The 25551-nt window shown below is 38.9% G+C and overlaps 1 protein-coding gene and 2 pseudogenes across 2 annotated transcripts in view; 2 read left to right on the top strand and 1 right to left on the bottom strand.

Moving 5' to 3' along the window:
• Positions 1–25551, bottom strand: part of LOC121143475 (putative ankyrin repeat domain-containing protein 19) — a 52214-nt gene that overhangs the window by 15673 nt on the left and 10990 nt on the right. For both annotated transcript variants that reach the window (XM_040755328.1, XM_040755327.1), the window contains exons 2-7: positions 18756–18870; positions 18435–18608; positions 8837–8943; positions 6581–6718; positions 3358–3419; positions 422–455 (exon numbers count right to left, since the gene is read on the bottom strand). In XM_040755328.1, coding sequence (XP_040611262.1) covers positions 422–455; positions 3358–3419; positions 6581–6718; positions 8837–8943; positions 18435–18608; positions 18756–18870 — 630 coding nt within the window. The remainder of the gene's footprint in view (positions 1–421; positions 456–3357; positions 3420–6580; positions 6719–8836; positions 8944–18434; positions 18609–18755; positions 18871–25551) is intronic.
• Positions 14021–15096, top strand: LOC121143476 (annotated as a pseudogene).
• LOC121143477 lies at positions 20318–21035 on the top strand (annotated as a pseudogene).

Genomic DNA, 25551 nt, shown 5'->3' with positions numbered 1-25551 from the left:
ATTATAACTGTGTTTCTTAGGAAAACTCTAAAGCAATTTAACATTAAACCATAATTGACTTTCTGAATTGACCATATGTGTCTATTTCTTGTCCCTGAGCTATACAGGGGTTTCTCAGTCTATGAAGAAAATCAAGATAATTAATTATAGAACCACATAGTCTGATATTTACAACATGGTCTGGGTTCTTGCTGATTGTGATTTGATGGTACAATTAATCAAACTCTAAATGATGATTGTTTAATTAGTAAAAGAAGTAAGTTACAATAGCACAGGCCCTTTTGAATAACTGTTGTGATAACTATTAATAAAAAACATTAAGCATAAATACAAAATCAAGGACTAAGTACAGAAACACAGAGTTTCCTTTCATTGCATTCTATAATCAGTTGATATTCTTTTCTAAGTTTGCAGATCCTACCTGATTGAAGAGTTGTTTTCAGAACTCTGACGTGCTGTCAAAGAAAAGACACAATTTACCTTGTATAGATAACATGAAATTGTCAAGTATTAAAAGTGTATTAGTTAAGCATGGAAATATTCTACAGTGAATACAAATTATATGACTATGGGCAAGTGATATAGTAAAGTTATTTCCCTTTGTCTTACTGTATATAAAAATGGAACATATCAAAATGTGATGCCTTGAAGTAAATTGCCTTGTTATAACAACCATAATTCCAGCTGACAACAACAGACTGGCAGGACATGACGTCATTCACAGAAGAATCAGCTTCTTTCCATAAACTGGCAGTGGCAAACAAACATTTTCTGGCTGCCCGTGGAGAAGAGATCCATGAGAGGAAGTGTAAGGCTCCATCTTGCTAATCCTCTTCTAAAAGATGCTAAAACTCACTCTGTTTTCACTATTTTTTTCATTCTTCCCTTTGGTGCAAACAAGATTGAATGTCACTGAGTATTTACCTCTCATAGAAGGAACTACCGGAGTGATTGAACCCTTAAGAATCTATTTGGGGCTTCAGAGATGCCTGAGTGGCTAAGAGCATAGGATGCTCCTCCAGAAGACCAAGGTTCGATTCCCAGCACCCACATGGAGGCTCACTACTGTTTGTAATGCCAGTGCCAGGGGATTGATGCCCTCGTCTTGTCTCTAAGGGCACTGCATGCACATGGTACACAGATATACATTCCAGAAAACCATCAATACACAACAGATACACATTTGGGCAAAACACCAATATGCATAAAATAAAAGTGAATAACTCTTTTAAATTTTAAGGGTCCAACTACTCCCAAATCATAGCCAATAGTAAAGAGGGAAGTTCACAAACAAGTGCTGAGCCAGTGAGGTAGGAGCAACTACCAAGGACAAAGGACATGGACAATCAAATATGAAGGTACAGATGCAACAACTAACTCAGGTTTTCAGAATGTGACCACAGTTGGCTCTCCCTAGTGGAACAAATTAAATATAATTTTTTCACTCCTTCTTAAAGTGTGAAAAACAACATAAGGTGTGGGAAACATTACCTGGGCTTTGGGGATCAGGAGATGAGCACTTGCTTAGTATTTGGAAGGCCCCAAGTTTAATATTTAATATTCAGCATCACAAACTAATAGTGGAAAACATTAAATAAACCATGTATAGACTTGTTTACACTCATCCATGAAAACAAAATGATCTTGTAGCTTTACCAATGGTACTCACACTCTAATATTATATAGCAAGGTTCATACAATAAAGTTTGTGGAGACATTTTTAAAATACACCCTTTAACTTATGTTCCCTCCAGTCCTATTCTAGAACTTTTAACATGAAGACATATTGGATTTTTTTCAAAGACCTTTTCTGTATCTTTTGAGATGATAGTGTAATTTTTGCCCATAAGACAATTTATATGATTTATTGTGTTTGTTGACTTATGTATGTTGAACTATCCCCACATCCTTTAGATGAATCTAATTTATATGTAGGATGATCTTTTTGACATATATCTGTATTTGTTTTGTAAGTGTTTTATTAAGGATTTTTCATCTATGTTCATCAGGGATATTGGACTATACTTTGTTTGTTGTGTCTTTGCCTGGTTTGGGTGCTAAATTAATACTGGCTTCATAGAAGGGGGTTGGAAATGCTCCTTTAGCTCTGCATTTTTAATAACTTAAGAAATATTGGTCATGATATTCTTTGAGAAGTCCGGTAGAATACTACTGTGAATCCATCTGGGGTTGAGCTTCTTTTTAGTTGGAAGGCTTTTTATTACTGTTTCCATATCTGTATTTGTTATAGGTCTGTATTAGTCACTTTTCTATTGCTGTGATAAAATAGCATGTCCAAGACAATGTATAAAAGTAAGGGTTTATTTGGGCTTATGATTCCAGAGGCTTATGATCACCATCCTGTCAGGGACGCATGGCAACATGGAGGTATGGAGGCTGAAGTCACAATTTGAGAGGTTATATTTTGAAACACAACAATGAAGCAGAGTGAAAATAGGGATAGTCTTCTAAGCTGTCAAAGCCCACCCCCAGGGACACACTTATTCCAACAAGCCACATCCTCTAAGCCTCCCCAAACAAAATATCAAACTGGTGACCAAGTGCTCAAATAGATGAGTATATGGGGGACATTCTCAGTCAAACCACCACAGGGTCTGTTGATCTCTTCTTGGTTTAAATTTAGTGAATTCATCCATTTCTTTTATATTTTCCAGTTTAATGGGATACATGTTGTAAAAGTATTCCATTATGTATTTTTAGTTTCTTTGGTGTCTGTTCTAATGTTTCTCTGTTCATTTCTGACTCTGTTAATTTGAGTCATCTCTTTCTTCTGATTAATTGAGCCACAGGTCTGCTGAACTCAATTATCAACTCAAAGAACAAGCTCTTAGATTTTGTCCACTCCGTGCTCCCATAGGATTGTATCATAATGAAAATTGCATTCAGTCCAACTTCAAAAGTCTTCATAGTCTAACACAATCTCAACACTGTTAAAAATCCAAAGTTCAAGCATTAGCTTCCCTGGAACTCAAGCAATCTCTTATCTGTAATCCCCTGTAAAATCAAAATCAAAATCAAAAAGAAAATCACGTACTTCCCACATACAATGGCACAGAATATACATTACCTTTCCAAAAGAGAGGAAATGGGACATAGTGAGAAAATATGGGACCAAAGCAAGACCAAAAACCAGCTGAGCAAACTCTAAATTCTGTGTCTCCATATCTGATGTTCAAAACCTCTTCAAGTCTCCAACTCCTTTCAGCTTTGTTGACTACAACACAGCTCTCTCTCTGGCTGGCTCCATACCCAGTCTGCAGCTTTCCTGGGCAGGTATCCCATGGCCTGGGACTCTGACATTTTCTTCTGGAATACAACTACCAAAAGATGTCTTACCTGAGTTGTTCTCTCTTAAGCTTTGTATTAGGTTATGCTCATACTTCAAAAGTACTGTCCGCCTGTCATATACAAAAATGTGGTACACACAAGCATTACTTTAATGTTGGTATAAAAGCCATGCCAAACACATTAAATTATTGAGAATGTTTCAGTCTGTATCAGATGTTTTGGTATAATCTTCAAAATTGTTAATTTGGATATATTTTATTAAGCTTTTAATTAGATAAGGAAATAACAAAGAAATGGTGATGAATCAAAGTCAGCACATGCACTAGGTCATCTTGACAAAACAGGAACTATCATGACCTCTGATATACTCCGAGCTTCATAACTAACAGCTATTTTTAGATATAGTTTCTCTAATGGTAAAACTCTTAGACTTCTAAAATCCAATAAAGACTTTAATGCTTTAATTCACCAAGTTACTATGAAGACTTAGCAATATAAAAATATTAAGAGGAAAATAGAAAAGCAATAGATTAATTTGTATCTTAACAGTGAATTGCTTTGAAAACCAAAATGAAACCTACACGTGCTTTTCTTCAAAAAAAAAAAACTAATGCTCCAACATTACAGCTTTCAGCAAATTTAAAATGCTAATACATTTACTAGCTGTTCCATTATGTATGGTTTGTAATTTAGAGACTAATAGCCATCAAATAGTTTAAAACTAAAATTCATATTAACATATAATCTCCTTAAATTAGCAAAATGTTTTTTCATTGTTATTGAACTAATAAATCATAACCAAAATTTTTAAACCAATAAATTTAAAAAAACTAAATATTTCTCCTTTAACAAAACCAATCTTAATCCACAGGCCATTGTCACAAGAATGCTTAACTGTCATGCTTGTCACTGTATTAGTTACTTTTCTGATGCTCTAAATAAAACACTATAACCAAGGCAACTGATAGAAGGAAAGGTTTATTTTAGCTTACGATTACAAAAGAATGAGTCCATCATGGTGGGAAGAGATGCAGAGACTCACAGCTAGAACTGTGAGAGAGAGTCTAAATGGGAGTTATCTATCAACCCCCCCCCAGAGCTCAGGGGATCCTGCAGGGGAGGAGATGGAAAGATTGTAAAATCCAGGGAAATGGAGGACACCACAAGAACAAGGCCTTCTGAATCAACTAAACAAGGTGCATTATGAACTCACAGAGACTGAAGCAGCAAGCACAGGGCCTACAGGAGTCTGCACTAGGTCCTGTGTGTATATATTATAGCTATTAGCTTAGTATTTTTATGGAATTCCTGTTTATGAGAATGAGTGCGTCTCTGACTTTTGTGCCTGCTCTTGGGACTCTTTCCCTCCAGTTGGATTGTTGTGTCCAAATTTGATATGATTGCTTTGTTTTATAATTTGTAATATTTTATAATATAAACATATAATAATTTTATTTTGTCATGCTTGGTTGTTATCTCTTAGAAGCCTATTCGTTTCTAATGAGATACAGAAATGGAGTGGTTCCAGAGGGGAGGTAAGGTGGGCAAGAACTGGAAGGAGTAGAGGGAGATAGAATAATCAGGAAATAGTATATTAGGAAAGAATCTATTTTCAATAAAAGAAAAAAATAGATGTACCAAAAAAAGTCCATCACGGCAGGGAAGAATAGAAGCAAATATCAGGCATGGGGCAGGAGCAGGAAGTTGAGAGCTCTTATCTTCAAATATTATTAGACACTGATTTTTTTTTGGAGTGATCACAACACGTTTGATGGAAGAATACCTAAAATCCTCTTAGATAATCAATCATGAAGGTCTAGGCACACATGTTGTGAATAGGTGATGAGGGCCAGTTTACTGTTAATGGGTAAGGGTAAAGCTAAGACTCCTAGCTGTTAAAGTAGAGCATTTTTGGAATAATATCTGTCTTCGTTAGGGTTTTATTGCTGTGAAGAGACACCATGACCATAGCAACTCTATTAAAGATAACATAATTGGGGTGGATCATTTACAGTTTCAGAAGTCCAGTTCATTATCATCATGATGGAGAACATGGCAGCATGCAGGCAGATGTGGTGGTGAACTGTGAGTCCTAGACCTTGCATGCAACAGGAAGTCAACTGACTGTCACACTGAGGGAAGCTTGAGCAAAAGAGACCTCAAAGCCCACCCCCACAATGACACACTTCCTCCAACAAGGCCACACCTCCTAACAGTGCCACTCCCTTTGGAAGTCATTTTCTTTCAAACCACCACAATATCCTAACTTAAAAAGAATATATGAAATGAAGACATTGTTCTAATGCTTATGTGAATAGTATCACAAAAACTCAGGGGTCTGAATCAATAAGAGCAATCCAAGGATAGTCGTTAATCATCACTGTACTTAGGATCCACTAGTAGCAAAACTGTAACAACAGAATCACCAAGGAAAAAAAGACATGACTAAAATTTCTTCTAGTTGAGTCCCTTGTACTTACAGAACTAGTTTTCTGGAATTTCAAGTAGCAGTGTGCAGAAGAAAGCTTTTAGGGATTTTCTGCTAAAACAGACATTATAAGACTGATGGGGGAAGTCCTGTGTATATGTCAATAAAGCACTGTTGGCCAATAGGGAAGCAAGATAGGTGGGACTAAGAGTCCAGGAGGACTCTGGGTAGGAGAAACACAGGAAGTCAAGATGTAGCTGCCATAGGGATAAAAGCCCAGAAACTTCTCTCTGGTAAGAGAAATACTTAGATTAACAATTATGGGGTAAAAACTTAAGTCAGAGCTAGCCAGTAAGAAACAAGCAAGGCCAACAGCTTCATAATTAATATAGCCACCTGTGTGTTTATTTGGGACTGATGCGGCTCTGGAACCAGGCTGGTGGGAAGGCTTCTCTTTACATAAGACTAAAGCAAACAATCAAAAAGTTTGACAGTGTATCTGATGCACAAGGGTTATGTTTGGAATGAAATGGAGCCTTCTGGAATCCCTAAATATTAGGATCTTCAAACTCCTGAGACTGAGGTTAAAGATGAAACTCAATGGTAGAATATTTGCCTTGCACAAAGGCCCTGTATTCAATCCCAAAATTATTAAAAATCAAACATGTATTGGGATTAAAATTTCATGCACCCATTTCTACTTCTAAATAATCTGTCATTTTCCTTGGATTCTAGGTGATGAAGTGGACAAACACTCTTCCATTTCATAACTACCTAAACCAACAATGAAATCTTACCTTGTGTAATTATTTGAAACAATTAATATTAATTAGAATTACTTACACCTCCCGATCACCTTCAATAGCATAACGTAAAGCAGTCCATCCAAAAGAATCTTTAAAATTTATGTCAACACCTTGTTGAAGAAGAAGGTTGACCATAACTGATGAATCACATCTTACGGCATACATTAGAGAATTTCTAAAATAAAATTGACTTCAGTTACAGACCTTAATAAAATTATTTGAATGATTATTGGATATACTTTGCCAAATAGCTTGCCCAACTGTGCAGAATTATTAATAGACATAAGTATTTGGGGAGATCCATTATTTAACTCTGTAAGTTATCTTCAAAGCTAAAAAGGCAAAACACACTGGTAGACTCCTTTCCCAATATTCTATCACTTAGTAGGATTCCCAATTTAATATTCTCTGATGAACAACTATGGTAATAAGGAACACTTATCTAAAGTACATCAAGATTTATGAGATTTCTCCATTTCTTCCATATCAGTGTAGTATATTGTAATTTATACTCACATCAAGTAAGGAAAATATTTGTGTGATTAATAAAGTAACAACATAAAATGATATTGATAAAGATAGTTATAGTACTTTTAATTAACTGATGGGCACTGAGGTAAAACATATGTTAATATTTTTTCAGACAGGGACTCAATATGTTTGTTTTGCTATATATATAGATCAGGCTGACCTCAACCTCAGAAATAAACCTGCCTCTGTCTCCTGAGTGCTAGAATTAAAGGTATGTGCTGTCACAGCCAGCTCCCACATGAATGATCTTACAACCACTATTCAAGGATATTATTACATTTTTATATATATTAGGGATGTGTTTCCCCTGGTTTAGCCACACAGAACTGGGAAGCAATGCCAGCCAAGATCTAAGGGGCCTTGCTGTCTTTCAGTCTGGCAGTAGAAGATGACATCATGCTTCTTTCTGGCACAAAGAATGCAAGAGTTATGCAATTGTGGGGATATAAACCAAGGTCTCATGAAGAAAAATAAACCCATGAGGCGAGGCAATGAGGAACAGGCTGAAATTCCCTGAATAGAGCTTCTAATTGAGTTGTATGCTGTGCTGTTGATGGAATTCTAACTTAAAACGGAGACCTCAGGGTTGTTTGAGATGTTAGATACACAGAAATCCTTAGGAGGAGATCTCCCACACTCTACCCATCATGGAGAAACTATATCATGGTTTCCCTGCCAAGACAGATGATACATCTGAGGACATGAGCCAAAATAAATCTTCCCTCCATTAATTTCCCTCTGTCCTTATGTCATGCCTATATGAAAAGTAACTAATAAACAATTATTTTCTATTTTATACTCAATATAGAATTTTCTAAAGAAAAGTATATTAAAACAAAATTAATACATTTTAGCTAATATAAGATCATATGTACTAATATTGGACTAAAATTAGAGAAATCAGTTGATGGAAGATGTCATTCTGTAAATATGTTTATCTTATTGGTTGATGAACAAAACACTGTTCAGCCAATCAGGCAGGAAACAGGTGGGACTACGAGACAAGGAGGATTCTAAAAAGTGGAGGCAGAGAGGAGTCTCCATGTGATCACTGGACGAAAGGATGCGAGTCAGGCATTCTCCGGTAAGAGAAGACGATGTAGATATACGTAGATCAGTAGTTATGGGTTAATAATTAAGACAGAGCTAGCCAATAAGAAGCCCAAGCTATTGGCCAACAGTCTCATAACTAACATAGCTTCCATGTGTTAACTTGGGGCTCAAGGGCTGCATAACCTGCCAGTCCAGAAAACTCATGCTAAAAATTAGTCAATATTAATAAGAGAGTATGAACTCTATTACATATTACTCACTTTGAATTATTGAAATTCTAAGCTGGGTATGATGGCTCATGCCTTTAATTCCAGCCCTCATGAGACAGAAGCAAGAAAATCTCTGCATTCAAGACCAGCCTGGTCTACACTGGACCCAGTGTTGGAGGGGGGAGGGAGAAATTCTACCTAACAAATAATGTATGTTTGGCTTACCATATATCCCTATAAGTTAATCTTATTGTTCCTATTAATGTAATTGTTTTTTGGTTTTTCGAGACAGGGTTTCTCTGTGGCTTTGAAGGCTGCCTAGAACTAGCTCTTGTAGACTAGGCTGGTCTCAACTAACAGAGATCCACCTGCCTCTGCCTCCAGAGTACTGGTATTAAAGGCATACGCCACCACCAACCAGCTAATGTAATATTTTTATGTGCATAGTTGTTTCCATTTTAGAATAACATTAAAGGGTTTTATAAGTCAAATGACTCTACCTTCCGTGAGAATCAACTGCATGTACACTTGCTTCCATTTTTACTAAAAATTGTGCCATATTCAGTCTGTTTTCCCTCAGAGCAAGCAATAGTGGTGTGAGGTTATCCTGTAAAACAACAAAATAAACTTACATTTTGCCAAGAGTTGATGGGCACAAACATATGAAACAGGCAGAGTTTTAAGATGTGGGCTAGAGCTATAGGGATAAAGGAGAGTACATTAAAAGCTACCCTTTCCTATTCATCCTACTATGATTTTATGTAAGCTACACATTCTCTTCAAAACGCTGCCCCTTGTATTCAGTTGTAACATAAACCCTAGTCCTCTGCAAACCTTACTTTAATAGTTTTGCTGCTATAAAACTTTGCTCCCCTTATTAAGTCTACCTTGGTATTTTAGAGTCATGTAATTGCTCCCATCTAAATCCCAATGTTCTTGAGAACAGGGGCTGTATCTTTATCTCAAACACCCAATCACAAATACAGTAGCAAAAGATTTTCACTGATTTATTGGATTAATGAACTAAATTTTCATGTCTAGAGCCAAAAAATATATTTCCATTGCAGAAGTGTTGTATTGCAATAGAAAGACTTTATGATCAGCTACTGCTCGAATCAGTAGGGGTTCCTGGGAGAGCAGGGCCTAAAATTGAAGAAGACTAAAGTTTCATGCAGCAGCCAACTTTATTCAGAGCATCAAACAATTTATAGTCAGAGGATTAAGAAGAGTCACATGAGTAAGGTGTTCAATCACAAGGACAAGCCACACATGGCCAAAACATGTGGTTCCACAGAGGCAAATGAATAACACCTGAAACAACCTCACTCCTATCGGCTACATCTAGGCAGAGCATGAAAACACATTCCCAGAATAATTCTGTGTTTTGAAGAAACTGAAGTCATAAGATTCTTGTCTTGTTTAATCGGAGTTTTCTCACAAGCACTCAGAATTCTTGCATGACTCTGTTCTTGGACTGTGTTCCAACAGTTGGGAAATATGAAAACACACTGCAGCATATGTAGCTTTAGTTTTGGCTTACTTCTTATTTGGCGATGCATTTTGAGCCAATCATTAACATTTGAAGAAGTGGGTTGAGGAAAGTGTAAAGATTTTTCTAATTTAGACACTACCTTCAGGTCAAGAGGACACCTTGCAAATATGAAAGCAAGTTTTCAGAAAGCAGCTGTACCTTCCACTCAGCCTTCTGCAAGGGGATATATTACTTATGGTTTATTAAAGCTTGCCTGAGGATTCAGAAAACAAAGTCAGTCACAAGCTGTAGAGGTCAGGCAGTGGTAATACAAACCTTTAATCCCAGGACTCAGAAGACAAAGGCAGAAGATTGAGCTCTCTGAGTTCAAGGTCACCCAGGGCTACATGAGATTACATCAGTCTAAAAGACTAACAGAGTTCACACCTTTAATCCCAGGACACATGAGAGGTTATTTAAGACAGGAACAGGGACTCAGAGCTAGCATTCATTCTCCAGCCACACTGAGAGGATACAGTTTGAGGCTTGGTGAGAGATCATGGAGACAGGATCAGCCCTTTCAGTCTGAGATAGAGGTAAGAGCTAGTGGCTGGCCGCTTTGAAGCTTGAACCCCAGTATCAGAATCTGGATCATTTATTATTTGTGTTACAATTCACTGATTAGAAATTTAACAACTGTGAAGAATTTGGAATGTCACAGTACAGAGCCAAATTATATTAGGCTATCTTTAGCCCTCTAAATATACATGAATTATCCTCCTCTATGTGTGAGTTAACATCTTTGATCATTAGGTAAAATCCAATTACAAACAGACACAGAGCCCACATCAGCCAAAAGACTGAGTGTCACCAGATCACATCTGACGCCATAGCAGAGATGTCTCCACTTTGCTTTAACCATTCACCTGCTCGCATCAATGAAATTGAAAACTGTCTTTATTTATTACTTCTTTGTTCTATTAATATAAATCTTTTATGAAACTGCCTCTACTTTGGAACATTCAGAGTAGGAACTTAAGGTAGCCTAAATTTTTGTTCTTATACCATAGTCATTTATGTTTGGTCTCCCACTCCATGTAGTCACTACAGAAATGGACATCTAGCATCTTCAAAAGGACTTTAAATACTTCTTAGTAAGTGGTCTGTGAGTTTTCTGATATTATAAGTTGAAGAATGTCTTAACTGTTAGAAAGTTCAGTACAAATGCTTTCTCACATTTACTAATAATACTGTGACCCTAATACTACTCTTTTGGGGGGTTCAGGTTCTTACCTGCAGCCTAGGGTAGACTGAACTGATGCTTCATGTTTACTATGACTCTAATTACTATTTACAGTTACTTGTCATAAGCCATAAATTAAAAGCCAATGACTTCTCAATGAAATCCTAATATTAATATAGATACCTGGAGACATAATTTATAATATGACAAATGCCACTAAATCACTCATACTGTGGAAGAGAAAAAGTGTTGCTTGCAATATGCCCATCTTGTCTGTCTAGATAGTATAATTAACCAACAAGACCTACAGCTATTCCAATGGGAATTCCATTGCTTTCAAGACATACTTTGCCATGCTGGAAATGAAACAGGACTCTGTGTATGCTCTGCAATCACTCCGCCAGGAAACTACATTCCCAAGCCAACAATACTTTTAAAGAATTGTTTTGAGATTTTTGAAATTTTTATTTACATGTATGTCTGTTGGTCCACATATGAGTATGTGCACTTACATGTGGGTGCCTGTGGAAGCCAGAAGAGGGTGTCATATCTCCCTTGTGCTCAAGAGTTACGTGTGTTGGTAAGCTGCCTGACTTGAAGGCTAGGAACTGAACTCTGCTCCTCTGGAAGACCAACAAATGTGCTTATCTGCTAAACCAGCTCTAGAGCCCTAGCCAAGAAAAATTTTAACATGTTAATTTAATATAATGTTGAAAACATAGAAATACATTACAATATACCATAAGCAAAGGGTTGTAGACTCAAATACTAACACAGACCAATAGCATGACACAGAAAAATACTGAAGTGGGTTCCTTGCAAACTGGAGCAGACTTGGGAGTTCTCTGCCCAGACACCAAATGAGATCATAAGAGACTGGATTTGATTCTCTAAGAGAAATGGCCCTCTCCACAATCTTCATAATGGTGCAGAAGACTCAAATGGAGCTCTGCTGAAATGCATAACACTTAGGGACCCTGCCTACTTCTCTTGCTGCTGCCTCTCTGCACCCAGCAGAGACTGCTGCCCTAAACTGCTGAGTCTTTCAAGTCGTCGTTGGCACCTGCTCATTTTTGGACCAAGTGAAATCCCATGCTGAGTAACATCCCTCCCCTGGCATGGCCCAGGACTGTTGCTCAGACCATTTTGTATTTTGTGGAGTGTTCAATATCATGTTTGATCTACCTGCTGTGACATTTGGAGGTACAAAGATGTTTGTCTCTCTTGTTCTTCTCCACTTGCTTGATTCACAGGCCTCATAAAGGGTGACTCACTCTCAACTACCTAATGACTCTCCTCTAAACTGTAGCTGAAGTTTTTTACTCTTTACTCTTTGGGGGCTGATCCAATCCCCCCAAATACACAGAGACTTATTCTTCTTTATAAATGCCCAGTCTAAACTTGGCTTTATTCTAGCAAGCTTTTCTAAATTAAGTTAACCCGTTTATCTTCTTCTATATTTTGCCTCTAAACATTTTACCTTTCTTTATTCTACATGTCTTTCTTCCCTTCCTACCAGTGGCTGGCTGTGTGGCTGAGTGGCTGGCCCCTGGCATCCTCCTCCCCTTCTTTCTGCACTCCTCGCTCCTCTCTTATTTATTCTCTCTTCCTGGCAGCCCTGCCTGTTTCTCTCTCCTGCCTCGCTATTGACCATTCAGCTCTTTATTAGATCAATCATGTGTTTCAGACAGGCAAAGTAACACAGCTTTACAGAGTTAAAGTAATGCAACACATCTTTTCATCATTAAACAAATATTCCACATCATAAGAGATGTAACACACCTTTAACTAACATTCCACAACACTAGGTAGCTTTTACATACTCTCAAACATAGTTTATCCTAGGGGAGAAACCAACCAAACAGACTGGTAAGTTGCTGTAACAGCATCTGGCCACAGTGTAAATCAGGCAATGGATTTCAGTGGCCTTAAAAAGGTACCTTTCATGTTAAAATCTTGCTGACTTAGAACCACATATGACATAGTGCTAAATGGTAGGAGACAGATGCCGTCAATAAAGCCTGATTCTACCTCTGAAACTCCCCTGCCTTTGCCAGTCTTGCACAGCATTTTACATTCTGTAACTCCATGAAAAACTGCCCATTTTTCTAGCCTCCTTGGTCCTGCTGTCTGTCTCTGCATCCAACCAGTCCCCTGGCTAGGTGCCAGGGTCCACTCATGGTACTGACATCTGATGAGAACTTGCCTCCCCAAATAGGTGTCTGCCTGGATCCTCCAAGGCTTCCCAGTGTACCAGGCTCAGCCTTTCCAAAATGATGGATTTCATTCAAATCAAAGCTCATCATTCACCCCTTCCATAGCCTCTCCCCTTTCCTACATCTTTCTCAGGCTCAGTTATCCTTATCCTTCGCTGCCCCCCACTCACTCAGCCATAACTCAGTACTTATGCAAGTGGCTTTAAAATAAGAGGGTTACAACTACTCTTGTCCTCTACAGCAAAACTCTTCAAGGAATCTCACTTTTCACTGTCTGCCCAGACTGTCTTTTGAGGCTGAGGGTCCACTACTCTTCTCTTTGTCTTCAAACTTTTCTCTGTGCACAAGTGAAAGTGATATCATGTCCTTACTTTAATAGTGTTTTGAGGACTGGAGAGATGGCTCAGTGGTTAAGAACATTGACTGACTGCTCTTCCAGAGGTCCTGAGTTCAATTCCCAACCACCACATGATGGCTCACAACCATCCGTAATGAGATCTGGTGCCCTCTTCTGGTCTGCAGGCATACATTCAGACAGAATACTGTACACACACTAAATAAGTAGCTTTTTAAAAAATAATGTTTTGATATAATTGCTCATTTACCCAGACCTCCTACCTTATTTAAGTCAAGTTCTTATGTTTAAAAAGATTCAAGTGTTTCCCCATCTTAAGATTTCACTGTCTGTGTAAAAGAATTTTTTTATTCAGTATAATTTGGGTGAAAGATATAATTCTAAAGGCTCTGTGGCGGTATGAGTTTGGCTGGGGGTGGGGCCCCTGGGAAGAACGCTGGGAACTGGCTTTCTGGGCTCCTAGAAGCAGAGGAGGAAGATGAGCTCTACCAGGCTTTCACAGAGGAATCTGGAGATGATGAGTATCAGGGAGACCAGTCTGATACAGAGGATGAGGTAGACTCTGACTTCGACATTGATGAAGGAGAGGAACCATCCAATGATGGAGAAGCAGAAGCACCGAGAAGGAAGCGCAGAGTTGTCACCAAAGCCTATAAGGAGCCTCTAAAGAGCTTGAGGCCTCGAAAAGTCAGCACCCCAGCAAGTAGCTCTCAGAAGGCCAAAGAGGAAAAGGCACTGCTGCCCCTGGAGCTACAGGATGACGGCTCTGACAGTCAGAAGTCTATGCATCAATCTACAGCTGAGCACACACGACAAACATTCCTTCAGTTCAGGAGTGGCAAGGACAGTCCAGGAGGTGAAAGGGTCCCCATTGCGAGCGACTGCTAATCCAGGAAGAGCTGCTCAGGGAGGCCAAGATCACAGAAGAACTCAATTTATATTCACTGGAGATCTATGAAAGGCTGGAGGCTGACAAAAAGCAGGTTCACAAGAAGCGCAAGTGCCCTGGGCCAGTAATCACCGACCATTCGGTGACAGTGCCACTTGTTGGGAAGCCTGATCCCAAGGAGGAGAATGTGGACGTGGAAGGACTCGATCCTACTCCTACAGCTTCTGCACTGACTGCACATGCTGGGTCTGGACCTGCTGTCCCTCCTGCTCACGCACCTTCATCACATTTAGTGATGATGCGACATTTGAAGAGTGGTTTCCCCAAGGGCGACCCCCAAAGGTCCCTGTTGGGGAGGTCTGCCCAGTGACTCATCGTCCAGCAGTGTACCGGGACCCTGTTACAGACATACCCTATGCCACTGCTCAAGCCTTCAAGATCATTCATGAGGCCTACAAGAAGTACATCACTGCGCATGGACTACCTACCACCCACTGCCTCAGCCTTAGGCCCTGGCCCTCTACCCCCTGAGCCACTGCCTGGCTCCGGGCCTCGAGCCTTGCATCAGGAAATTGTCATCAAATAGGATACTTGCTCCTTAGAAATGTCTTTCCTCTGCCAACCTGGTTCTCAGTTCCTCCTCTTCCCTTTGTTCTCCCTGATCTTTGCTGGGTTGTTTTGTTTCGTTTTTTGTTTTTTTTTTTCTTTCACGATTTCCTCTCCTAGTTCATTCTGGTTTTGCTGTGTTGTTTTCTTTTTTTAATCTAATAAAATGGTAAAATCCTTTTGTATGGTTAAAAAGAGAGAGAGAGAGAGATCATTCTAAATTAACAACAACAAAAACCCTCAGTTTTGGAGACACTCATATTTTAAACCCATAGTTAATGCCTGATTCAAATGTTTACTATTTATATGTATTAAATAGGCCAAATGGAGGAGACAGCCACTCCACTGGCATTGACTCCTTTACTGCAGTAGGGGAGCTTATCCAGCTTAAATTAAAGCACAGTCTCTCTCATCTGTCATCCTTGCTCCTTTCAGAAATTATATTCTTAATTATTTTAATGCTAGATACAGAATTTCTGTTACATCAGATACACAGGACAAAACTAACTAATGAAACCTGGATAAAAATATGGCTAATAGATAGTAGGACCCAGAAGAGTCTTCCTTAGTAATCTTTGATAATTATTTCTTTCCCCTGAAGATCTGCCTTCCTGGTGTTGCAGCCTCATCAGATTCTAGGTGAAGCTCCTGGCTAAGATGGGACCTGAGCTGCCATGGATAAAATCCCAGGCTTCCAAGAGCAACTCCATCTGCTGGAACTTCCTAGTACATCTCTAATCGTGGAGAGTTAGAATGTTAGAGGTCAAAAGGCAAAACTATATTGGGCTATTTTACCCTTTTAAAAATCCAATCTATATTTACCTCCTCCCACATAGGAAAACCCCCTATTTCCCATTCTCTCTATTGGGTCACTTTTATCCTGCTATTCCCTTTACCCTCCTCACACCTTCTTCTATATATCCACAAATAAGTGTAGTCTTCCTATTGCACCAAAGAAACTTGTCTTTACAACAGACAGAGTGCTACAGAAAACCCACAACTAATCAAAATGCAGAGTTGTGTAACCCAGTTCCAATGGATACATCTACAAAATACTCCCACACCTGAGGCTCAGGGAACAGGGCAAAGGGATTTTAAGAGCTAGAGGACCAGGGAGTTTTCTGTGAGATTGTCTCACACCAGAAGCTGTGCCCATAAAGTTCCACCAACATGACTGCCCAAAGAGTGAGCTGAACAAGGGTAACAAACAATGAACATGCCAAACTGGATGGGGAAGCACAAGAGGTCTCAACCCTCCACAAAGAACTGCAGGCAACTGCATACAGCTGGGGCTGAGAGAGGCGGTCCTCCCCAGGGAGAGCACACCCATTGGTTGTTCGGTGCCAAACGGTCAGCCCTAAAAGCATACATACACATGGACTCAACAGGTTATATTTATGAATATATGTATATACATTTATATACAATTAATGAAAAATGGGTCATAAATTTGAATTAGAACGGGAGGGGTTTATGGGAGACTTTTGGAGGAAGGAAAAGAAACATAACTAAATTACAATCTCAAAAATAAACATTTAACAACAGAAATAGCCAAATCTATTACCTCCCTCTGCAAATGACACCACATTATTGTGATGAATATTCAAAAGCTATTTTGATTGTATTTAAGTATAGCAACCCTACTAGGACCAATCTTTATTCTCTGTCTTCCTCACATATAAATCTTATGATCTCAACAATCCCCTTCTCTCATCAATTCCAACTTAAAATGAATTGAAAGCTCTACTTGGACTTCCTTTACTATCTGTCTTGAGTCTGCATCTACAGATTGATGTCTGAATCTGTATGCTGGTCCAGGTCATCCACTGTACTGTTCTGCACATTACTTGGACTCAACAGCATCGTCCGAGGAGTGAGTGAAGATGCCAGTCTTTGTTCCAGAGGCCAACACCTGACTGACCACCCATGAGAGAAGATGAGGCTCCTCCCTGAAACATCATCCCTGTCCAACTCACTTAGATGGAGGTGACAGCCACTATCACTTGAGCCTCCTCCTTCATCTCCTTTTTCTGTCAAATCATTTTTCTGTGTGTTTTTAAAAAATAAACAACAGGCTGGGCTGTAAGAATGTACTGCTAGAGTCTACCTGCTGTCCTTTGCAGCAGCTCTCCTCTGCCACAGGTTTCCTCCACTGTCTTTGAGTCCCTAGTTAAGAGACTTGGGGTCCCCGGATCTTCACCTAGGAAGTGAGTTTATATCAAAGGCGACATTGCTGACCACAATTCATGCTCCCCACCCTCCTCCCTGACTGCTGCCTTGGAATCAGAGAGCCGGGTGGCAGGCTTACACTGAGAAAACTCTCCCATCCTCAATAAAACCTAAGAGACCACATCTTCCATTAGAGGGATTCCTCTTTTCAGAGATCCCCCCATGCATGTGCCCATGGTGCTAAGGTCTGAACTCTCATTCAAGACCCCACCATGCTCTTGCCTCTCTATCTGTCTAGGATGTTACTGACTCTAATAAACTCCTTTCTCCACAGTAATCTGTTCTAGTGTCCCTCTAATACCCTGAAACCTCTCTGTCAGATAGTCACCCATCTCTCTCAATGAAAAAAATTAACGAAGCATCGCTTGTGTGCTCTAAAACCTGCCGCAGGCATGTCTGTAGCTCCGTAATATGCTTTCTCAAACTAGGAAAAAGTATCCCCAACTGAAGAATACCCTACCCATACCCCCCAAAAAAACAAACAAACAAAAAAAAACAAAACATCCTGGAAAAATGCTAACAATTGACCTTCCTTTTTTGTGCTGATTACATAACTTTCAAATTGGTTTAAATATTTGTTTCCATTATTCTCCCATTAGCACTACCATGACTATATAGAATTTGTCAACATCATTGTTTGAGTTTTAAGATGGTGCTTATTTGCAAGGCTAGTATTACTTTATTGTATTGGTTCTTTTGTTTTCTTTTGTTTTTGTTTTTTCGAGACAGGATTTCTCTGTAGACCAGGCTGGCCTGGAACTCACAGAGATTCCCCTGCCTCTGCCTCCCAAGTGCTGGGATTAAAGGTGTGTGCCACCAACACCTTGCTTATTGTATTGGTTCTTAATTTTTACCAAAATATGTTTTTAAAATTATTGAATAAAACACAGATCTCACCTTTAACAAATTCAGTGTTTTCTCATACATTTGCCCTGAGTGTACAGAAGAAAGCTGCACCTTTTAAAAATGACCTCTCTTCGAAATGTCTAAGCATTTTCACTCAGACAGTGAGTGAGCTTCTAAACTCACTCACTGAGGGTGATTAGTCCTGCATACATCACAGGGGTTTCTAAGCAGAATGATCCTTACTTTCGTTCTTTCCTCAATATTTGCTCCATACTGTAGAAGCCTGGCAGCCATTGCTGGCTCCCCGCCATACACTGCATAGTGGAGAGCAGTGTTACCACTGTTGTCTTTAATATGCACGTTAGCATGACGCTCTAGCAGATAGCACACGATTTCCTCTTCCCAGCTCTGGACAGCCTGGAGGGATTGCAACAAGAAGTACATGGTCAACTCAAAGAATTTATGCTACACACTCATGGGTTTCATCAATTAATTATATTTACATGAGATAAATTCATTTTTACTTAAAAGTTTCTTGTGCTTAAAATGATGGTTACAGTCTACCTTCATCAGAGGTGTGATATTATGGTTGTCACACACATTAATCTCACACCCACGCCTCCAGAGGTAATTCACCATTTCTAGATGTCCATAGAAACAGGCAAAGTGCAAGGCATTCCTATAGAGAAATTACAGTGCATTGTGTCAATATACACAAATATTCATGTAATCAAAACTGTTAAATAGCATACTGTGCATGTGCCTTCTAAACAAATATGTAACATTCTTCTAAAGAAACTTCTTTTCCCTTGTAAAATTTCTTCACACACACACACCAATCTACTTCATTTGCAGTAAGCCTCATTTAAATTCTCAGAATACAGAACACAAATCCCTTGTCAGAATATAACACAAATGACTTCTATCCCAATTCATGACAGACCCTTTGTTTCCAAGTCTCCTTGGTCAGCCTTTTCCTGTCTCTTTTGCTTAGCATGCTGTCTTCTGGACTTGCAGTAGGATGGGCCACTAATCTCTGCTCACAACATTCTTCTGTAACACTCAGCTACAAACTTGTCCACATCCTACCACAAAGCAGGTCGTATGCCCTATAAACCATATCCTCATGGAGGCTTTCAAGAAACAGAGAAGGAACTGGAACCAATGACTGGCTATACCCTTAAAGTCTGACCACGAAAAATTTCTCTCTGTCTATAAGGTTCCATAACCTCCAAAATGGAGCTACCATTTAAGACAAAATGCTCTATTACCCTTTCTAGGCTTCATTTCTGTTATGATAAAATAGAATATTGTGATGCTTCATTGAAAATGTATATAAAGCTTTCTGGATGAAAGAAGGAGATAATTTCTACTTGACAGAAATAATCTTGGCGGAGAGAGAACATCAGCAACGCAGTGACCCACTGGCAGAGAGAGCTTCAGCAGCAAGGGGCCTGCCAGGATAGAGCATCAGTGGTCAAACAGCCTGGATGCACTGACAGCAGCTTCCAGAAACTATCAGAAAAAGTGCCTCTGGGCGCCAGGGGCAGGGCTTCCAGCACTTGGAAGGCAGAGGCAGGCAGATCTCTGTGAGTTCAAGGCCAGCCTGGTCTACAAAGCTACACAGAGAAGACCTGTCTCAAAAAACAACACCAAAAAGGGCATCTGGGAAAGAGCACATGTGTACCAGTCAGCATCCAGTGCCATTCTCTGAATGAGATACTCAGCTGATCATCTACCATTGGAGCCTCAGACCCACCTGCACATTAAGGAGCAGTCACCAGTGCTGTGACTCTGCCTGCGGCTGGAGGAGCAATCAACAGAGCCATAGCCCTCAACTGCACCAGTTGGAAGAAGAGAGACTCCCTGAAGCACAGTCTCCACCTATATGTGGTTGGAGGAAGCGATGGGTACAACAACATCAAGAGACACACAGCACCACCAGAAACTAGTAGTCCTAAAACAGTAAGACCTGAACATCCCAACGCCAGTAACGCAAGAAAACAACCGTAAAAATAACTTTATGAAGATGACTGACACACTTAAAGAGGAAATGAAAAATTCCCTTAAGAGAAATCGAGGGCTCTTTTTTTCATGGCACCTCCTAGGCGGTCATCTGTATGAAGATGAAGATGAATATCTCCTTCTCGGCCAATGGCTGCCAGAAAATCATTGATGTGGACAGTGAACACAAGCTTCGTATGTTCTATGAGAAGGGCACAGCCACAAAAGTAGCTGCTGATGCTCTGGGTGAAGAGTGGAAGGGTTATGTGGTCCAAATCAGTGGCAGAAATGACAAATATGGTTTTCCCATGGCTCAAGGTATTTTGAACCATGGTAGAGTGTGCCTGCTGTTGAGTAAGGGGCATTCTTGTTATAGAACAAGGAGAACTAGAGAGAGGAAGCACAACTGTTCAAGGATGCATCGTGGATGCTAATCTGAGTGTTCTCAACTTGGTTATTGTAAAAAAAAATGAGAGAAGGATATTCCTGGCCTGACAGATACTACTGTTCCTCATCGGTTGGGACCTAAAAGAGCTAGCAGAATCCAAAAGCTTTTTATTCCCCCTAAAGAAGATAATGTCTGCCAATATGTTGTGAGAAAGCCTTTAAACAAAGAAGGAAAGAAGCCCAGGACCAAAGCACCCAAGATTCAGTGTCTTGTTACTCCATGTGTGAAGAAACAAGAACAAAGGAAAACAAGGAGGAGGCTGCAGAGTATGCTAAACTTTTGGCCAAAATAATGAAGGAAGCCATAGAAAACACCAGGAACAGATTGCAAAGAGACAGATGCTGTCCTCACTGAGAGCTTCTGTTTCTAAGTCTGAGGCCAGTCAAAAATAAAATTTGTTATTCTTTAAGAATAACAAATAAATAATCACACATTGAAAAAAAGAACCCGAGGAAAAGACAAACAAAAAATTAGAAGAAATCAAAAAGTCCCTTAAAGAAAAAGCAATCAAACAGGTGAAGGAAACAGTTCAAGACTTAAAAAATGAAATAGAGGCAATAAAGAAAACACAAATGAAGGGAACTCTGGAAATGGAAAATCTGAGTAAACAATCAGGAACTATAGATGCAAGTATAAACAGCAGAATATAAGAGATGGAAGAAAGAATCTTAAGCATTGAAGATATGATACAGGAAATAGATGCATCAGTAAAAGAAAATGTTAATTCCAACAAAATATCCAAGAAATCTGGGACACCATGAAAAGACTGAACCTAAGAATAATAGTGATAGAAGAAGCAGAAGAATACCAATTCAAAGGCACAAAAATATATTCAACAAAATCATAGAAGAAAAGATTCCAAACCTAAAGGAGGACATGCCCATGAATGTACTAAATAGACTTAACCAAAACAAAAGAGAGAGAGAGACTCCTCGTCACGTAATAATCAAAACACTAAACATACAGAATAATGTAAGAAAGTAAGCATATTAAGAGATGCAAAGAAAAAAGGCCAGGTAACAAATAAAGGCAGACATAGCAGAATTACACCCAACTTCTCAATGGAAACAATGACAGCCAGAAATTCTGAGCAGGAGGTATGCAGACCATGGATTCAAGCCCAGACTACAATACCCAGAAAAGATTTCAATCACCATAGATAGAGAAAACAAGATATTCCATGACAAAACCAGATTTAAACAAAATAATTTCACAAATCCAGCAATAAAGAAAGTGCTAGAAGGAAAACTCCAACTCAACGAATTTAGTTACACTCACAAAAACACACGCAATAAATAATACAACACTAGCAAATCCCAAAGAAGGGAAATGCACACACAATACCACCACCACCAACAACAACAAAAACTAGAATCAACAATCAATGCTCATGCTGGGTGGTGGTGGTGCATGCTTTTAATCCCAGCATTCAGGAGGCAGAGGAAGGCAGATTTCTGTGAGTTTGAGACCAGCCTGGTTCCAGGACAGCCTCCAAAGCCACAGGGAAACCCTGTCTCAAAAAAACAAAACCCAAAAAACAAAAAACAATCAATGGTCATTAATATCCCTTAATGTCAATGGACTTAATTAATCTATAAAAATGACCCAAGCTAATATAATGGATCCAAAGACAGAATCCATCCTTCTGCTGCATACAAGAAACACACCTCAACTTCAAAGACAGATGTTACGTCAGAGTAAAGGATTTGGAAAAGATTTTCCAATCAAACAAACCTAAGAAATGAACTGGTAGAGGTATCATTTTTTTAAAAATCTTTTTTTATTTGTTATGTGTACAGTGTTCTGTATGCATGTATCCCTACAGGCCAGAAGAGGGCACAAAATCTCATTACAGATGGTTGTAAGCCATCATGTGGTTGCTGGGAATTGAACTCAGAACCTCTGGAAGACCAACTAGTGTTCTTAGCCACAGAGCCATCTCTCCAGCCCAATAGTTATCCTAATATCTAAGAAAATAGATTTCAAACTAAAAATAGTCAAAAGATAAAGAAGAGTATTTCATATTCATCACAGGAAATATCCATCAAGATGAAGTCTCAATTATGAACATTTATTCATCAAACACAAGGGCACCCAAATTTGTAAAAGAAACATTACTAAAGCTTAAATCACACATCAAGGTCCAAACACGAATAGTGAGAGACTTCAACACACCACTCTCACCACTGGACAGGTCTACCAGACAGAAACTTAATAGAGAAATAAAGGAACTAACAGAAGTTGTGACTCAAATGGGCATAACAGACATCTATAAAACATTTCACCCAAACACAAAAGAATATACCTTCTTCTCAGCACCTCATCAAACCTTCTCTAAAATTAACCACAAATTTCAACAAAGCAAACCTCAACATGTACAACAACAACAACAACAAAAAGGAATAAACCCCTGCATCTTATCGGATCACATGACTTAAAGTTAGAATGAACAACACTAACTACACATAGCCCACAAACTCATGAAAATTGAACAATGCTCAGATGAATCACCCCTAGGTCAAGGAAGAAATTAAAGACTTCCTAAAAGTCAGTGAAAATAACCACACAGCATACTCAATCTTATTGGACACAATGAAAGCAGTGCTAAGAGGAAATTTCATAGTACTAAATGCCTATACAAAAAAGCTAGAGAAATCCCACACAATCAAATTAACAGAATAACTGAAAGCTCTAGAACAAAAAGAAGTAAGCTCACCCAGGAGGAGTAGAAGATGGAAAATAATCAAATTGAGAGCTGAATTAAACAAAATGGAAACAAAGAAAACAATAAAAAGAATCAATGTAAGGAAGAGTTGGTTCTTCCAAAAAATCAACAAGATAGACAAACCTTTATCCAAGTGAACCAAAAGGCAGAGAGAGAATATACAAACTAACAAAATCAGAAATGAAAAGGGGGACATAACAACAGACACTGAGGAAATCCAGAGAATCATCAGTTCATACTTCAAAGACCTGTATTCTGCAAAATTGGAAAATTCAAAGGAAATGGACAACTGTCTGGCTAAGCACCACATAACAAAATTAAATCAAGACCAGATAAACAAATTAAATAGACCTATAAACCCTAAGTAAACAGAAACAGTCATCAAAAGTCTCCCAACCAAAAAAAGCCCAGGGCCAGATGGTTTCAGTGCAGAATTCTACCAGAATTTCAAAGAACAGCTAATAACAATACTCCTCTAATTGTTCCATATAATAGAAACATAAGGAACATGCCCCAACTCTTATTATGAAGCTACAGTATTCCTGATTCCCAAACCACACACAGATGCAACTAAGAAAAGAATTACAGACCAATCTCTCTCATGGACACTAATGCAAAAATACTCAAAAAATACTGGCCCAATCGAATCCAAGAACACACCAGAAAAATCATCCACCATGATCAAGTAAGCTCCCGGAGATGCAAGAATGGTTCAACAAATGAAAATTCATCAGTGTGATCCACCATATAAACAAACTGAAAGAAAAAATCAAATGATCATCTCATTAGATGCTGGAAAAGCCTTCCACAAAACTAACATCCCTTCATGATAAAGGTCTTGGAGAGATCAGGGATACGAGTAACACACCTAAATATAATAAAGGCAATATACAGCAAGCCAACAGCCAACATCAAACTAAATGAGGAGAAACTCAAAGCAATTCCACTAAAATCAGGAATAAGACAAGGCTGTCCACTTTCTCCAAATTTATCCAATATAATACTTGAAGTTCTAGCTAAAGCAATAAGATAATTAAAGGGCATCAAGGAGATATAAATTGGAAAAGAAGTCAAACTTTTGTTATTTGCAGATGATATGATAGTATACATAAGTGACCCCAAAGATTCTGCCAGAGAACTCAGTTGATCAACTCCTTCAGTAATGGGGCAGGATACAAGATTAACAAACACAAAAAAGACCAAAAGAAACAAACAAACAAAAACTACTAGTAGCCCTCCTGTATACAGAGGACAAACAAGCTGAGAAAGAAATCAGAGAAACATCACCATTGACAATAGCCAAAAACAACATAAAATATCTTGGGTCACTCTAACCAAATGAGTGAAAGGCCTGTCTGACGAGAACTTTAAGTCTTTGAAGAAAAAAAATTGAAGAGGGTACCAGAAAATGGAAAGATCTCCCATGCTCTTGGATAGGTAGGATTAACATAGTAAAGATGGCAATCTTACCAAAATCAATCAACAGATTCAATGCAATCCCCATCAAAATCCCAGCACAATTCTTCACAGACCTGGAAAGAATAATAATCAACTTCGTGTGGAAAAAAAAACAGGATAGCCCAAACAATCATGTACAATAAAGGAACTTCTGGAGGCATCACCATCTCTGACTTCAAACTCTACTATAGAGATACAATAATGAAAATATCTTGCTATTAGCATAAAAACAGACAGGTGAAGCAACGGAATTGAATCAAAGCCTTGACATTAACTCACACATCTATGAACACCTGATGTTTTACAAAGAAGCTAAAATTATACAATGGAAAAAAGAAAGCATCGTCAGCAAATGGTGCTGGCATAACTTGAGGTTGACATGTAGAAGAATACAAACAGATCCATATCTCTTGCCATGAACAAAACTCAAGTCCAAATGGATCAAAGACCTCTACATAAATCCAACCACACTGAACCTCATAGAATAGAAAATGGGAGGTAGCCTTGAACACATTGGCACAGGAGACCACTTCCTTAATAGAACACCACTAGCACAGACACTGAGAGCTGGGACCTCAGCTTCTGTAAGGCAAAGAACATCGCCAACAACACAAAATGGCAGCCTGCAGAATGGGAAAAGATATTCACCAACCCCACATCTGACAAAAGGCTGATCTCCAAAATACACAAAGAACTCAAGAAACTAGACACCAATATACCAAATA

Source organism: Mesocricetus auratus, unplaced genomic scaffold, assembly GCF_017639785.1.
Source record: "Mesocricetus auratus isolate SY011 unplaced genomic scaffold, BCM_Maur_2.0 Super-Scaffold_100013, whole genome shotgun sequence".
Taxonomy (NCBI): domain Eukaryota; kingdom Metazoa; phylum Chordata; class Mammalia; order Rodentia; family Cricetidae; genus Mesocricetus; species Mesocricetus auratus.
This window is presented reverse-complemented; position numbering and strand designations above follow the sequence as displayed.